Source organism: Alosa pseudoharengus, unplaced genomic scaffold (assembly GCF_046254945.1).
Source record: "Alosa pseudoharengus isolate Yale_2024_CS ecotype anadromous, Long Island Sound unplaced genomic scaffold, YU_APseudo_1.1 YU_APseudo_1.1_scf_9, whole genome shotgun sequence".
NCBI lineage: Eukaryota > Metazoa > Chordata > Actinopteri > Clupeiformes > Clupeidae > Alosa > Alosa pseudoharengus.
Genome location: NW_027468881.1, coordinates 25,616,130 through 25,634,596, shown reverse-complemented (window position 1 = coordinate 25,634,596; position 18,467 = coordinate 25,616,130). Strand labels below are relative to the sequence as shown.

Sequence of the window (18,467 nt, the reverse complement as noted above, 5' to 3'; positions counted from 1 at the left end):
ACTGCCTCTTTCGCTCTCTAACTCTGATGTCATTGTCAGATTTGCTCTCTCTTCCTCTCACCTTCGCTTCTTCTCCTCCCCCCTTCTGTGTTACTCCTCTGTTCTTTCCCTCTTTTCTGTCTCTTCATTTCTGTCCTTTTCTTCTTCTGTCGTTCTCTGTAGTGTTCTCTCTATCCCCAGAGCCACCATTCTGCACTCCAGCTCTCATGGCCATCACTGAGATAGACATTCAAAGACATCTATGTGACAGTACATCTCTCTTCACTTTCCCTCCCCTCTCACTCTCTCATTCCATCTCTCTCTCTCTCTCTCTCTCTCTCTCTCTTTCTCTCTTTCCCTTGCCCTCATTTGTTCCCTCTGTCTTCGTGTCTTGCTTTTCTTTTTCCTCTCTCTGCACTTTTCTCTCTTCATTTCTCTTTATAGAGGCTGATCCCCGCCTTGCGTCCACTCCCACCACACGCGGGTGTTTGATGACCACCCCTCCTCCGGGCTTTATGATTCTATCACTCCCTCATGCTGTCGTTTTGTAGGTGGACGCGTCTGGCACTACAATGCCATCAAGTGCTGTTCACAAGCTCACTAAACTCCAGACTAAACGCTTTTTCTCCTCCCTGTCTCCTCCTCCCAAACTAAATGCCCTTCCTCCTCTCTCTCTCTCTCTCTCTCTCTCTCTCCCTTTCTCTCTCTTTCATCCCACAGCTTCTCTCATCCCTCAAACACTCTGTCTCTCTCTCATTTTGGTCATCCTTTCTTTCTCTTCTCTGTCTCACAACCATCTCATAATCACACATCTTTCCCTCTTTCTTTCTCTTTCTCTCTTTCTCTCTTCACCCCACCCCCTCATCTCCTCTCTCTCTCTCTCTCTCTTTGCTGTCTCTCTCTATCTCTCTCTATCTCTCTCTACCTTCCTCTCGCTCGTTCTCTCATTCCAGGCTATCTCATAAAACCAGTGCAGTTTCACGCTCAGTTCCTCACGACAGCGAAACTGCATTTGTACACCGTAACTAGGTTTCGTTCCATCCCATAATAGCCGTGCTGTGGGCCCCGGGGCTCTCTGTGTGCTCAGCCCTGGCTGGAGCTCCACACCTCTCTGTGTGCCTCTCAGGGCTGGGGCTAATGAGATTATACCAGGACTGGTGTGTGTGTGTGTTTGTGTGTGTGTGTGTGTGTGTGTGTGTGTGTGTGTGTGTGTGTGTGTGTGTGTGTGTGTGTGTGTGTGTGGAGCACGGACGCCCACGGGCACAGATGGCAGCTAGAGTTCCAAAGGCATTCGCAAACATCCGTCAGGGCCCTGCCATCTCTGCCCTGGCATCTGCGGGGCTATGCCAGGGGGACTCTGGGATTGTGGAGGACCGTGTGAGTGTGGGGGTCTGTGGTGCTGTGGAGGACTTGCAGGACTTACCAGCAGGCTGGTGATGGTGGTGGTTGTGGTGGTGGTGGTGGTGGTCTCTGCTAGAGAGGGTGAAAAGTTGGCCAGCAGTTCTGCAGGTGATTATGGGTTATTCTCTGGACAGTATTGTTTCATAGAGAAAGAACGAGGGGTAGAGAGAGGCGGAGGGAGAAAGAAGGGAATAGGGCATGTGGTAAAGGGGGGAGGAGAATGGGAGAGAGAGAGAGAGAGAGCAGAGAAATAGAGAGTTGATAGAGGGATTGTTAGGAGGAGATGTACAACAGAGAGATAGATAGAGTTTGCTGGGGGGAAGTGAAGCAGAGAGTGTGTGTGTGTGTATGTGTGTGTTGGAGCACACACTGTCTAATGGGACTCACTCCTCTGTGTAGATTGCAGAGGCTTCGCTGCGAAACCACCAATTTCCTCCTGTGGCACTGCCCCCTTGTTTTGCCCACTCTGCCTCTTCGTCTTCGTCTCACTCACTATCTTCTTCTCTCTGTTTTTCTGTTGTTCTATCCATCTCTCTCCTGCTGGGCTGTACATCTCTCCATCCCTCTCTCTCTCTCTCTCTCTGTCTGTCTCTTCCAATGTCTCTTCTCCACTGTTTCATTCACTGTGTCTGCTTCAGTCCCTCTCTCTCTCGCTCTCTCCTCAGATCTCTTTTGCTCCATTCTTCTTCGTCTCTCTGTCTTTCATTCTCTCTATGATTGTTTTGTTTTGCAGTATATCTCTCACTGTTCTAGATGCACTACATCTCCTTCACTCCTCTCTTCTGCTGTTGATTTAAATTAAAAAAATATATAAAAAAAATAAATGAAAAAAGTTTTGCGAAAGCATAGAGCATAGAAACATATCAATGCATTGCAAACATACTCTCTCTCTATCTGTCATTCATTTATCAATTCATTCATTCTGTCCATCTTGCTCTCCTCTCATCTCCTCACTCTCATCCTCCCCTCCCCTGCTCTCCTCTCCATCCCCCTCTCCCTGCTCTGTGTGTGTGTGTGTGTGTGTGTGTGTGTATGTGTGTGTCATCACTCCTGCTTCCCTCCCCCGTCTCTGTTCAGGCCTAATAGGCTGTCGGCCGCAGCACGTGTTACTGAAGCGCCAGGCTAATATTGGTTTGATGAAGATGACACCCAATGTCAGGGTGATAAAGAGGACCGAGACATTCATCCATTAAGAACTGCTCATTTCCTGCCACGCTTGCCCCCAGGGGACTCTGGGTAGTGAAGTTATTTTTTTATGCTTGTGATTGAAGTTTTTTTTTGAATGCTTGTGATTGAAGTTATAGGTTGGGCTCTGCGTGTTGTTTTGCAGATTTGTGATTTCTGATTGAAACATCTTACTGTCGCTAGCACGTATTTGTATTATGCTAACTTCTCTTTACCCCCTTTTCCAATTATCCCCAAATTTTCCCCTTTTAACCACCTGCCTTTACACGCTTCCATTTCAAAGGGGAGAGTTATTACTTATGCAGGAATAGATTTAACACTGAAGATGTTTTTGAAGTTCTTTTGATAGAGTGCTGTTAATTATTCCCCCCGTTTGGTGCGCATCATTTCATCGACTCTCAAGTGCTGTGGCTGTTGCCATAGACTGGTTTTATTACCTCTGTGATTATTTGTAATTCTGACTATTTCGTCTTTTATTCCCTCTAAAAAAGAGCTCTTTTCTTTGCTTGGAGGACTTGCATGTGTTGTTGATATCTTCCTCTTTGCTGCACGTTGTGCCTTTCAGTGCAGAGGCGGCGGTTTCTTTAGGGTTCTTGAGAAGGAGTGAAGTGTAGTGACGGATATGAGTCGTTGTTTTGATTCAGGGCTTTCATAAAGCAGGCATAGCGCCGTGGTGCGCTTGTTTGCTGTGTAGTTGACCTGAGGGATTAATCACCGTTCCCCTGCCAAGTCAGATTAGATTTCCACTCCACTTTTGTTCTCCCCTTCTTTCTCTTATTATCTCTCTCTCTCTCTCTCTCTCTCTCTCTCTCAATTCAATTCAAGCTTTATTGGCATGAACGTTGCATGAACATTATTGCCAAAGCTCAATTACATGTACACAGAAGATGTTCACATGTTCAGTCAGTCTTTCTCCACTCTCATAAGCAGTACGAATTGTGTTTGGTAATCTAACAGCATAGCATTTGCATTGTGTCTTAAAGAAGCCTTCGTTGCTTGCCCTTCTGTTCAGCAATGACTATACATTCAGATAACGGTCTGTTTTACATTATCTATTCTGTAAATTCAGATAATGGTCTGTTTTATATTATCTAGGGCTCTGTTTCACTCTGTTCTTGTTCTCCACTTCTTCAGTACATTAGTCATTCAATGGCAGAGCTGGTTGTTTTGTGTGTGTGTGTGTGTGTGTGTGTTTGTGTGTGTGTGTGTGTGTGTGTGTGTGTGGGTGTTTGTGAGTGGTGTGTGTGTGTGAGTGGTGTTTGTCTGTGTGTCTATGTCTATGTCTGTGTGTGTGTGTGTGTGTGTGTGTGTGTGTGTGTGTGTGTGTGTGTTTGTTAGTGTGTCTATGCTTGTGTGTGTGTGTGTGTGTGTGTGTGTGTGTGTGGGTGTGTGGTCATCCATATGTATGCATATGTAAGATATGTTGTATGAACCGTGTTTTGATCAAAATGCTAAAGCAAGCTCGTTTTACTCCATGTAAGCAGTCTCATTTTTCGGTTCTACCCGGCTGAACTCGACCCGCGGTTGAAACGGCCGAGGCATGGAAACCTCAAACGGAGGCCCAGCGTCATAAATCTCACTGGGAAAGGAGCAAGGCAAAGAAAACAACTGGAATACCAGCGTTTCAACAGCCTCCCCCACACCCCCAGAAAACTGTGTTTGCTCCATTCTGTTCACTTGGCCAGAATCCACCAGCAAGGCTCCAACTCAGCCGTTTAGAAGGCCAGCTAAAAATAGACGTAGCCATGTGTTGTAGCGCGATGGCACGGTTGCGTTTTTTGGGACCAATTAAGGTTATTTCTGATCACATTTCACCACAGTCCTTAATGCATCGTCTGGATTTGATTTAAAAATGGGATCATGGGGAAGAAAGGTTGACCCCATCCTGTAAAGGCCTGGCGTACTCTGACCGGGCCGAGCGACTCCAGGAGGAGGTGCTGGAGCTGGTTGTCAGGGTCTCTAATAGAACCGGGCCCTGAGGTGTGTTCCAATCCAGTAAAGCAGAGGCGAGCGCATTTTCTTTAATCCCGTAGAATTGAACGTGTATAGTATTTGTGGTAACATTCCAAATTGCTTGATTTAGACGGTAAATGTAGACTAGCAGCCTCCATGTCTGTTTGCCAAGAAGTACCCCCTCAGACAGCGTGTGTGTGTGTGTACCCGCAAACGTTCACAGCGAGACTCAGTGAGTCTCACTCAAGGCGAACCCAAAACTGTTTGAAAACGTTCATGAACAGTTGCTTTTGTTTGCTGTTTGAACACACCAGATTCCCTGGATGTGAGTTATAATCCAGGCCACGTCGGGGCCAAATCTGGGCCATATCCGGGCCATATCCGAGCCCAGATATGGGCCATCTTTGTGCTAGTCTGCGTCTCTTTGGGAAAACTAGACTAACACGCTCCCATTAGCTCTCTAAAGAGACACTTCTGGAGTAAGTATGAATTATGCAACAGCATTTTAGGCAGAGGAACATGGATGTGTCTCTCTTCCCCGCTGTTGCCTGGCTCTGGTGTGTGTGTGTGTGTGTGTGTGTGTGTGTGTGTGTGTGTGTGTGTGTGTGTGTGTGTGCAAGTGTGTTTATGGTCCTGCTGTTGCCTGGCTCTGGCTGCTTTAGCTCATTCATGCCTCATGTTCTCTGGCCAGTGAGTTTATCTGCGGTGACTGAGGGGAATGGAGGGTCTGAGCAGATAGGGTTAAGTCTGGCCATAAAGGAGGGCACAATCAATACTGATTTTGGCTTCGCTCCAGATATATGATGTCATTTCTTTTTATTGACCGCCTGTGTGTGTGTGTGCGTGTGTGTGTGTGTGTGTGTATGGCATCCATTTGTATACACACTGTAGATGCATATCTTGTGTTGGCCAGCAATCGCTACTGGCTGCAACACCGCTCTCTGTGCATGTGTGTACTGTATGTGTGTCTGTGTGTGTGTGTGTGTGTGTGTTCCCTACTCAGTTCATGCACACTGCTCTAAATGCACAGAGTGGAGTATAGGAATAGCCCTGTTTATATTAATAAAATAAACAAAGAAAATAAACAAGGCAACAATGCCCCACTGCCGTAAGCTGTGATTAATGCCGCAGTTAGAAGCGATTGTCTGCACAGCGGCATTGCCACCTCCAACCCGGGTAGGTGCACCTCAGCTTAGCTGTTTAAACCCAGGAGGGTAATCTACTGACAAAAATGCACTGTAGAGGCTTAGAGTATCAGTATTTATAGCCTGGACCCCCATAGTGTGGAGAAAGATGGATGTCTGGCTCCAAGTGCATGTGCAGTGCAAGTGCGACCTGCCAACATTTTATGCTTTAAAAGATTTTTTGTATTGTTTTGAATGGGTTGCAGCTTGCAGGTTTTTTCCAAAGAAGGTGAGCTTGTAGTGTGAGGATTGTGCTTTAAATATTGGCCTGCCATTTATATATTTCAGTCTAGCAAACATGGGGAAAGCCAATTGATCTGTTGACAGGTACTCATGCTTGTTAAGTGGATGCGCCTTTTTCAGATTTGCCAATTAAAGCAAAGAGTTGTCAAGGAGGCGAATGTTAGCTCTCTCTCATTATTCTGGCTTTCTCTTGTGTGTGTGTCGATGAAGAGTGTTTGAAAAGAAAAGTTGGAGTTCATGGAGAGAAGTCACAAGTGACATGTCAAAGATAGAAATCCACAGCCTCCAGGTAATAGTCTTAATTAGCCAAGCAGGCTTTTAATTGAGTTCTCATGATGGATTCCAAGACATTTCACAAAGAAAAAGAGAGAGGGAGGGAGAAAGAGAGAGAGAGAGAGGGAGGGAGGGAGGGAGGGAAAGAGAGGGGGTGTAGGGAAAGCTAAATCTCATCAGGATTTTTAATCGCTCTTGGCTGTTGATTGAGGCCCTCTGTCTAGGTGTTTGCTTTTTGTGTGTATACACACATATGCACACACTTACGCACACACAAAGACACGTACACACACCCATGCACACACTCACGCACACACAAACACACACACACACACACATGCACACACACACACACACGGGGGAGTGACTGCAGCCTTGACAGTAATTGCTGTGCTAAAATGGGTCCCTGCGCTGGCTGCTGTTGTGTATGTCCTTTTGTTCGCAGGCCTGGTTTGTGATGCCTGGGAAGCTGAGGGGCTATTGCTCTCTCTCTCTCTCTCTCTCTCTCTCCCTTTATCCCTTCTTCATTTCCTCCTTTCCTCCATCCCTCCTTTCTTCTGTCACTCTCTCCCTCCCTCTCCCATATTTATTTGTCCCTTGTTCCTCCCTCTCCTCATACCCTCACTCATCCATCCATCCATCCATCCATCCCTTCATCTATCCCTCACTCCTCCCCCCTCTCCATGTACCTCTATCTCTCCTCCATCTATCTTTCCCTCCCTCCCCCTGTCCAACCCTCTGTCCCTCCCTCTCTACCTCTCTCCATCTTTCTCTTCCCCTTACTCTCCCTTTATTGCTCCTTCTCTCTCCTTCTCTCTCTCTCTCTCCTTCCCTGGCAGACCCTGAGAGGCCCTTTGTGTGTTTTGCTGCTGTTGTTTCCACTGCTCCGCTCATGTTTGCTCCTGTGAGCCTTTGTGCTGGAGTGCTACAGTGTGGAGCGGCACAATCAAAGTCCCGCTCTCTCTCTCTCTCTCTCTCTCTCTCTCTCTCTCTCTCTCTCTCTCTCTCTCTCTCTCTCTCTCTCTCTGTATCACTCTCTCTCTCTCTCTCTCTCTCTCGGTATCACTCTCTCTCTCTTTCTCTCTCTCTTGAGGTGCTTCTGAAGTGCAAGGGCTGGTAAATATGTTTGAGTGCGCTCCGACTCCGACTCACACACAGGTGAGGTTGGATAGGAAGTGACATGGAAAACGGCCCAATAACGCACAAACACAAGAGCTGAGCAGAGCTGAGCAGAGCTGAGCAGAGCCGAGGGAGCGTGGGCCTGTGTTGTACACACACACACATAAAGATATGAGACATCAGAGAGAGAGAGAGAGAGAGAGAGAGAGACAGAGAGAGAGAGAGAGAAGAGAAGGGTGAGAATGTGTTTTCCACATGCTGCTGACAGCCGAGTGGTTGGGGCCTGACGCAGGTGATGGATGAGACGAGTTCTCCAGCCACACTGGGAATGTGGACATCTCTTGCAGCCTCCACAGACCCAGGAAACAGAACACTGGAGAGCTGACGAGAGGAGAGGAGAGGAGAGGAGAGAAGGAGTGGAGTGCTAGGGGGACGAGAGAGGACAGTGACTAGAAACATAGTTGAGAACAAGAACAAGAAATAGAAATGAGAAAAAATGGATGTAAAGCCGAGAGAGAGAGAGAGAGAGAGAGAGAGAGAGAGAGAGAGAGAGAGAGAGAGAGGGAGCAAGAAAATTGAAACCAAAAAAAGTGTCAGTTATTTGAGCGAGGAAGCAAAATGAGAGAAATGCCTTGCAGGGGGCCACACTGTGCTAATTCAAATAGCATTAACACATCTAAAAACATCTAAACTCACACCTCTGCATTCACTTATCTCTGTCCCCGCCGAGGGGAATGTTAGCTGAACATGATATCTGCCATCACTCTCATTTACAGTACATGTGAAATGGAAAGAAAGAGCAGCCACAGTGTTTGCCATGTTGAGTACAGCATCCTAGTTCACAGCGTAATCCTGTGACTTGCAATGGCAAAAAATGACTCCTTGTACATATACACCTAAAATGTCTGCTGGTGTGTAACGTTATGCGTGAATGTGTATGTGTGTGAGATTTAGAATGCAAGCTATATGTGTTGTAGGTTGGGAAGATGGATAGCCTAGTGTGTGTGCACTCGAGATGCCCTACACACACACACACACACACACACACACACACACACACACACACACACACACACACACACACACACACACACACACACACACCATGTCCCATGAGATGTGGCCTGGGCGGGCAGGGAGGGCATCAGTGCAGGGAGGGGTGGGGGGCACCTGAACGGAGAATAATGTGCCACTCTTCCTGTGCTGCTGAGACAAGCAGACCATGGAGAATCATTGCTCATTCAATGGGCCCCGCCCTCTGTGGAGGGTGTGTGTGTGTGTGTGTGTGTGTGTGTGTGTGTGTGCATGTGCATTTGTGTGTGTGTGTGTGTGTGTGTGTGTGTGTGTGTGTGTGTGTGGCTCCCTTGAGCCCCATTCATGAGCGGGGGAATGAGCTGCAGCCAACATGATTGACAGGCTGGGCCGGATCTCTGTGAGGCAGTTAACCCTTTCCTACCCCTAGGGGAGTCACCTTCAGTGGGGGCTAGTCAGGGATTTTAGCCTGATGGAGGGAAGCAGAGAACCAGCTCCCTCAGGTGTGTGTGTGTGTGGGTGGGGAATCAGGGCAGTGTGTGTGTGTGTGTGTGTGTGCGTGTGCGTGTGCGCGTGCGCGTGCGCGTGTGTGTGTGTGTGTGTGCTGTTTGTGTGTAGTATGACTGTCTTCCACTGGAGCTGCTGGTGCTGCTCACAGAATCTGTGTGGATCAGTGAGGGTGTAATCTACTCTGTGAGATCAGGCAGATGAGGAATGCTGGATGCTGGCTGCCTTGCTGGGCATCAGTGTATCAGTGGTGCAGGAACACAAACGGGAAAATGGGTTACTGCTGATGGCACATAGGCTTCAGGACAGATTACTCTGTCACTCTCTGTCTGTCTGTCTGCTTGCCCTCTCTCAACAGTGTACACACACACACACACACACACACACACACACACACACACACACACACTCACACACACACACACACACACACACACACACTCAGACATGTAGGCTGAGCAATTGTTTTAATGTAAATTTTAATGTCTATTATAGACAGACCCACATACACATAAATTCACACATGTAAGTGTCTATCCACCAGCTAACACACTCTGCTGCCTCATCCATGCTGACTGTGTGTGTGTGTGTGTGAGTGTGTTGTGTTCTGCATCCATGCTGCCTGTGTGTGTGTGTGTGTGTGTGTGTGTGTGTGTGTATGTGTTGTGTTCTGCATCATCATCATTGCCATTATCCTCCAGACACAGTGTTCCCACGCTCCCTAAGGAGGTCACTAAAATAAGCATTGTGCGGCATGATATAATCCCTAGTCAAGCCTGTACCAGAACCACATTAAACAGCCACAAAGACAAAAGCACTAAGCTGAGCGGTGGCCTTTTTTACTTACATGAACGTGTCCTGTCTCCGATGGCCGTCTCTGCTTCCTCCATTCCGGCGGATTGACACACTGCCCTCTGCCCTACATCAGCGGGGTCCAGGCAGTGGATTGTGTCCGTCCTTACATCTGGGAGATGAAGGTTCAGGACCATGGTGCCTGCTGCTCCACAGAAAAAGACCACCTTGGAGAGGTCACACAGTTTATGATTGGGAGTCAGGGTGGATGTTGCGTAGGGTTGTTCCTTTTCTTTTTCCCACCGGTGAATCGCTACTAGCGGTCCACCAAAGGTCAACTCGGGCCGTGTTGAATGCGGATGAGTTAGAGTGGAGTGTGAAAGGCCACCGCAATTCACAAACAGTGAACAGAGAAAGAAGATTGAAAAGAGAGAAAGACATTTAAGAGAGAAATCGGAAGCTTGTGTTGTGCCTTCGGGGCTCAGGAGTACAGATGTGCACACACGCACACACACACACACACACACACACACACACACACACACACACACACACACACATACTGTATATATACAAACCGACTAACCACAGTGACAGTTGCTAAAACACACAGTCATAAAGCACTAACGGAAAGTAAACTATTTCCTTAACGGGAACATTTGACAGTTTCACGGCTGTTCAAATAAACTGGGTTTGGCTTGCGTGGCTGCTCCGCACAAATGAATGCTTGGCCTCTTCTGCACATATCAAAGCGTACACTTGTCATGCTTCCTCGAGATTAAAAACCCATAATATCTGGTGCTGGAACACTGCAGAGCTGCGCCTTTTCAAGTCGAGGACTCGTCGTGTTTATGTTTGCCGACAGCCGCTGTCTCCGCGAGTGCTAACTTCAGAATGTTCAAGTGGCAATGTTAAATGTGTCACATCTGTATGGCACGCGAGAGGGAGCGTGGTGGCTTATTTTAGGAAAACGCAACCTGGTGCTTGATTTTGCCATGTCGGTGTCGTAATAATCACAGCGGCTAGAGCTCGTCTCCCCGCGCTCCGATCCAATCCGCCGCCGTCAGCCACGAGTGTATTTTTAGCCTGGCCGCATGCATAAAAGATGCTGCTGATATTAAAGAGCTTTTTTTTTAATAGCGTTCGGCTGGGCAGTGAGGCATGCGGGGTCCCAGTGCCACCCTCAGGTTGCTCCACATGCACCAGCCAACACTCACACACACACACACACACACACACACACACACACACACACACACACACACACACACACACACAGTCAGTCAACTGCATCCTCTAAATGTGTTTACACACACACACACACACACACACACACACCACACACACACACACACACACACACACACAGTCAGAGCCAACTGCGTCCTTTAAATGTGTTCACACACAGCATGAGGCTGTCTCCTTACTTTCTTTTTTTTTCTACCACCATGCATTCAGCACTTTAGGTCAAATTGCCCTGTACCCTTGAACACACATTTACACAAACATTTACACACACACACACACACACACACACACACACACACACACACACACACACACACACACACACATTCAGGCACGAGTACAGACATGCTCACATTTACAGTCAATAGAGAAAGCACAGCTCTCATTCACACACACTCACACATAGATTCACACACACTGTAGAACTATGCATACACACACAGTTAGGCACACACACACACACACACACACACACACACACACACACACACACACACACACACACGCACACACTCAGAGCCAACTGTGTCCTTTAAATGTGTTCACACACAGCATGAGGCTGTCTCCTTACTTTCTTTTTTTTCTACCACCATGCATTCAGCTCAAATTGCCCTGTACCCTTGAACACACATTTACACAAACATTTACACACACACACACACACACACACACACACACACACACACACACACACACACACACACACATACACACACACACACACACATTCAGGCACGAGTACACACATGCTCACATATACAGTCAATAGAGAAAGCACAGCTCTCATTCACACACACTCACACATAGATTCACACACACTGTAGAACTATGCATACACACACAGTTAGGCCCCCACACACACACACACACACACACACACACACACACACACACACACACACACACACACACACACACACACACACACACACACGCCCCAGCAAGGTATGCTCACACAGACTCAGACCTACATGCGCTCACAGTCGACACCTGGGATATCTGTCCTTCCCTGTTAGCGGCCGTGTCTTTGGGAGTGAACCAGGCAGGACAATTGGCCTCATTTGACCCGATTTGGCACCTCTGTCCACTGGGGCCCTCTGTGCTAAAGCTGCATCATGCCAAACCCAGGCGCCCCTGCAGACTCAATTACCCACGATCCCTCACCAGACAATGCCACTCTCCACTCTAATGCCGTTCCTCCATACCTCCATACCTCCATCCAACTCCACTGCTATTTATCCCTTTCCTGTAGGTAGGGGTGGGGTGGGGTGGGGGGCGGGGGTGCAGTTAGCACTGTTTGTACAGGTCAGGGGTACAGGGGTGGGGTAGGAGTTTTGGATGAGTGTGTGTGTGTGTAGGGGGGGGTGGTCTTATGGGGGTTCTCTCTGAATTGAGTGAAGGGTTCGGAGAATGAATTATTGAAGGTCAAGATGGTTGAGGGGCGTTTAGGTGCAGGGAAGTGTGTGAGAGAGAGAGAGAGAGAGAGAGAGAGAGAGAGAGAGAGAGACGGAGCTGAGAAATGTAGTTGTTGAGATGTGTTAGGGGTGTGTTATCCAGCCAGTCTCCGAGGAGGAGAGAGAGACAGAGGAGAGAAAAAGAGAGAAAGTAACACTGCTAGAAAATGTGATCTTTACTGATGTAGAGGAACAGAATAATTACCAGCAATACATTTTGGTGTGTGTGAGTGTGTGTGTGTGCGCGTATGTGTGGGTGTGTGTATGTATGTGTGTGTATGTGTGTGTGTGTGCGTGTGTGTGTGTGTGTCTGCTTCTTCCATTATCTCCTGAATGTTGGACATTGTCCAGTCTGCTCCTAGAGAGTGCCTACATGGTCATGCTGCCTACAAAACCTGCAGTCTCTAGACACTTCCATTCAGTCAGATATGCAACCTCTCTGTTACACACACACACACACACACACACACACACACACACACACACATGTGTGTGTATTTATGAGCGATACTCGCTTCCCTTAATGTAAAAGCCAGCTGGTCTGGAACAAAAAAACGTATACCATTAATGTGTATTTCATTATTAGAGAGAGAGGGAGACAGAGAAGACAGAGAACACAATTGAGAGAGAGTGTTACCTTGGGCTCTGTTATCTCACAGTTGAGTCACCACAATGTGCAGGCGTTATTGGGGTGTTTGCGAGTTTGTGAGTCCATGGTTGTGTGTTTGTATCTGTACTGGACCGTGTGATCTGAGACACAACCACACACACACACACACACACACACACACACACACACACACACACACACACACACACACACACACCGAGGGTGCGTAGAAGGCCAGGAGTATGTTTTCTCTGTTCCAGATTAATGTAACAGCTCGTTTGTGTGTGGGAGGGTGTGTGTGACCTCCACATAGGTAGGAACACACACACAACCGCCCACCTGCGGATGCACACACACACACACACACACACACACACACACACACATACACACACACACGCACACACAAGCACACACTTATGCACACATGCACTCTCAGTTCTCAGTCTCCTCTAAGTGCTATTCTGAGGTGCCCCGGCCACACACACACACACACACACACACACACACACACACACACTTCGACTAAGGTGGTTGGCGCTGGCTTTCTCCATAACTTCCTTATGTCCTTGGCCCTTGCCGTTGGCAGACACATAATTCTACATGACACCAGGTCCCGGTAGAGTGCAGGAGGTCACGGCGGGGTCGCGAGGTCTGTGTGTGTGTGTGTGAGAGAGAGGGAGAGAGAGAGAGAGAGAGAGAGAGAGAGAGAGAGAGAGAGAGAGAGAGAGAGAGAGAGAGAGAGAGAGAGAGAGAGGTCACTGCCTCAATGGCATGTTTTATGCATGAGTGTGTTTACTTTGGTGTTTCTGGGGCAACGCGCAGTCAATGGCAGTGGAACGTGAAGAAAGGACCTCTGCTCTGCTGACCCGGCTGTTCTCTCTCTCTGTGTGTGTGTGTGTTTGTGTGTGTGTTTGTGTTTGTGTGTGTGTGTGTGTGTGTGTGTGTGTGTGTGAGAGAGAGAGAGAAAGTGAGGTAGATATAAAGTGAATCAGTGCATTTGTATGTGTGTGTGTGTGTGTATGCAGGCCCGGACTGGTAATCTGTGAAATTTGCCAAATGCCACATGGGCTGATTCACCAAGTGGGTTGCAAGTTCAACTAGTACTAGTACACACACACACACACACACACACACACACACACACACACACACACACACACACTTTCACAATATCTACCTTCCCAATAAGCTACAGTGCATGGCTTTGCATCTGCTAAAAGAATAACTGTCAAAGTGACCGTTTTCTTCTGTCCTGCTCCATTACCCAACATCACAGAGCCACACATGGGAGGAAGTGCTGTGACATACATATACATTTGTACTTCATATATGATCTATGAGTGGAACCCATGTGTGTGTGTGTGTGTGTGTGTGTCGGCGTCCATGCCACATTGGATGGGATGTGGAGCGTGCGTAGCGGGTCGGGTCGGGCCATCTGTCAGCTGCCTGTGTGCACCGAGGCCCATCACTCGCCGACGCTTTGAACTCGGGCCATTTGGTGCAGGGTTGACCCCCCCAATACACACAAGCACACACACACACACACACACACACACACACACACACACACACAGACAGACAGACAGACAGATAGACCAGGGCCAGACAGACAGACAGACAGACAGACAGACAGCATACTAACACACCCATGCACACAAATATAGTATAACACACCATATAACACATGCACACATAATTGTACACACACACACACACACACTCTCCATTTCCTGAGGGATCTGCGCTCAGCCACCCCTCAGCCTACAGTCACATAACAGACGGCCAGCCTCAACTTGACCTCCTGCAAGGCTACACGCGTCTTGCATATGTGTGTGTGTGTGTGTGTGTGTGTGTGTGTGTGTGTGTGTGTGTGTGTGTGTGTTTGTATGGGTCTGGAAGTTTTAATGAATGGATATGTGTCTGTATAATGAATGGGTGGGTGGTTTTTGTGTGAGTGTGAGTGTGTGCGTGTGAGTGTGTGTGTGTGTGTGTGTGTGTGTGTGTGTGTGTGTGTGTGTGTGTGTGTGTGTGTGTGTGTGTGTGTGTCTATGTTGGGGGGTGGGGTTGATGGATAAAGGATGAAGCCATCACTTCGGGGCTGCGATGTGTTTCCCGTCTGTTGCCGCTAGTTAAGAGCCCAACCTTGAGGTCACGTTAGACTTGTTACCGTGGCGATGAGTGCTCCAGTTAATAAGCCTAAGTGAAGCATCACCCGCATCCTCCTCCACTCTACTGCTTAAGTACCAGAGATAAATAATTGCCCAGATCTTTTTTCTTTTTTTTTTTTCTTAAACCAGGCAGACAATGCTTTAAGACTTCATGGCTCTTATTATTTTTTCCCTTATCCAGAACATCTCTGTTCTAACCTACTGTTCTGCAGTTGTCACCTACATCGTTAGGGTATTAATGAGTGGTGCGACTAATTAAGGTCAGCGTATAATGAGAATGGCTGGGGGCATTGCAGGTGTGCCATTCGTGTGGAAACGTGTGGGATAAGCAGCAACGCTACCTTGTTCTTACCTTGTCTGCTGTTCCTGTCCAGTGAGAATATGTAGAGCACGTTCTACAGTGGGTTCCTGTCCAGTGAGAATATGTAGAGCACGTTCTACAGTGGGTTCCTGTCCAGTGAGAATATGTAGAGCACGTTCTACAGTGGGTTCCTGTCCAATGAGAATATGTAGAGCACGTTCTACAGTGGGTTTCTGTCCAGTGAGAATATGTAGAGCATGTTCTACAGTGGGTGGATCTGACTGGATACAACTGGTTTATATTATACTGCTGGCTGACTTTGTTCTAATTGGCTAGAATGTGTGCAAACAGACATGTTCCATTTGTCGGTTCCTTTGCATGTCTCTGTGGACAGGTCTCCCAACAATGTTTGATTGTGATGTTCTGTGTGTGATTGTGATGTTATAATGTTCTGCATGTGATTGTAATGTGCTAACGGTGTGTGTTCTGCGCTGTTCCCTTGCAGATCCGTGTGGACGGTCCTCCTAATGACGGAGTGCAGTATGAGACGGTGCAGGTCATTAAAGACGGCAGCCCTGTGCTGAGAGACATGGCCTTCTCTCTGGACCGCAACTACCTCTATGTCATGTCTGAGAGACAGGTAAGGGAGAAAATACACACAAAAACACACACACACACACACACACACGCACACACACACACACACACACACACACACATACATACACACACACACACACACACACGCACACACACACACACACACACACACACACACACACACACACACACACACACACACATGCATATGAGACACACATGCTTAGGAAGATGTGCACATTAGTGTGTGTGTGTCTGTCAGTGTTAACTGATAAAACATTCAGCCCTGAGCTTAAGGACACACACACACACACACACACACACACACGCACACACACACACACATACACACACACACACACGCGCGCGGGAGTTGACTCGTGTATGAGAGGCTGATGAATGGGTCTGAGCACACTGGCTACTGCAAGTTTTCACCAACCTCAGCACTATGCAGAAACCAGGGAACTAGGACACCTGCACACACACTCACACACACTAGGACACCTGCACACACACTCTCACACACACTGAAGCAATGGCATACTTACACAGACAAACACATACTCATGCACAAGTAACACAAATACTGTATGCACACTGTCACACACAAAGACACACACATACACAGACATGCATACGTGCGCACACACACTCACACACACACACACACACACACACACACACACACACACACACACGCCATGCCATGAACTCTGGGCAGAAGTCTGGGCAGGACAGGACAGTGTCTAAACAAGTCTGCAAACGTTCAGTAAATCTAGGCGTGCATGTCTGAGTATGTGTCTGTGTGTGTGTGCCATTTCTCCATCTCTCTCTCCCTTTATCCACCTCTCCTTCTCTATGACCCCTTTCTTCTAATCCCTTTCTCTTTATTTCTCATCTCTCCTCTGACTCTTTATCCATCCATCTCTCTCCATCCCTCTATCTATTCCCTCTTTGCTGTCCATCAATAAGTGCTTGAAAGAGAGAGAGAAGGAAAGAGAGAGAGAGAGAGAAAGAGAGAGTGAGAGAGAGAGAAGGAGAGAGGGAGACAGAGAGAGAGAGATGAAAAGGAATAGAGTAGATGGGAGAGAGATACTGAATAGATGAGAGAGAGGGAAAGAGAAAGGAGGATAGTGATAGAAGGATAGAGTGGATGAGAGAGATATATAGAAAGATAGAAGGAGAGTGGATGAGAGAGAGAGAGAAAGAGAGAGAGAGAGTAAGGAGGGACAGCTGGAGGAGCGAGGGGGTTGACAGACGCACAAGGTCACCCTGCCTGCTGCCCGATGAAGTGGCAGAGCCAAGCGACACACACACACACACATGCACACACATGCACACAGATGTACATGCTGACATGCAGGGAGACACAATTGCACTCATGTTGACACTTAGATACACAGACACAGGCATTCCCAGGCTACCAAAGGCAAACATTCAAAGACAGAATCACACACACACACACACACACACACACACACACACACACACAATCAGCAGGAGAGCTGCACAAGAGTAAAGAAGATGTCAAAGAGCTACACACACACACTAGCCCTTGTCACTCAGTAGTTGATGTATGAGCGGTTGCCTTTGGAGTGTCTTGCCTTCTGTTTCTACTCGTTCTTTTTGTCATCCGTGGCCCTCCTGGGGTGAAGTCTCGGCTGAAGGATGGCAGACTGACTGGGGTGTGTGTGTGTGTGTGTGGAAGGACGCGTGTCAATACTATGTGTGTATACAGTATATATATATATATATATAGTATGCAGTGGTTAAAGTGGGATTTGTGGTTAAAGTGGGATTAGTGGTTAAAGTGGGGCAGGTGGGGGAAACCTAAAATCCAGTGCCAGTGCAACGGGGAAAAATGACTCACCGTTGGACAACATATTGAGTATCGTGGTGTAGCAATACATTTTGGACAAGAATTTCTAGCTTCTTGGTCACCTCTGTACACGCGAAAAAATAACTCACCATTTATTTTAACAATATCATCCCGCTATATCATTGGTATGAAAGAATATATTTATTATTAATTTATCTGAGGTGGCAAAACTGCGTCCCCCCCCCCCCCACACACACACACACACACACTTTAACCCCTAAAGACAGACAACAGTCAAACAGACAGGAAATGGCTTCTCAGATCTTCATTTACTGCCCAGGAAACTGACCCGCAATGACCACCTCACTCAAGCATGCCAAACAAGCACGTGCTCAAAATGGCTGGCTGACCAACAGCACCCAAGGTGGGGAAAAAAAGAAAAGCGGCAAGAATAATAGATGGCTAACATTTCCCACATCATTTTGAAACAATGTCCAGGTGCTGTCGGAGGACAATTCAATTCAATTCATGGTGCAGGGGATATTGTCCAAGAGATTGATATTTTCACCTGGTGAAATAGCATCACAGAAGGCCAT

At 47.6% G+C, this 18,467-nt stretch overlaps 1 protein-coding gene across 1 annotated transcript in view; it reads left to right on the top strand.

The window, feature by feature from the left end:
* Positions 1–18,467, top strand: part of plxna2 (plexin A2) — a 225,566-nt gene that overhangs the window by 55,321 nt on the left and 151,778 nt on the right. Inside the window, exon 3 of the mRNA XM_076277363.1 lies at positions 15,958–16,092. Within this exon, the coding sequence (XP_076133478.1) occupies positions 15,958–16,092 (135 nt within the window). The remainder of the gene's footprint in view (positions 1–15,957; positions 16,093–18,467) is intronic.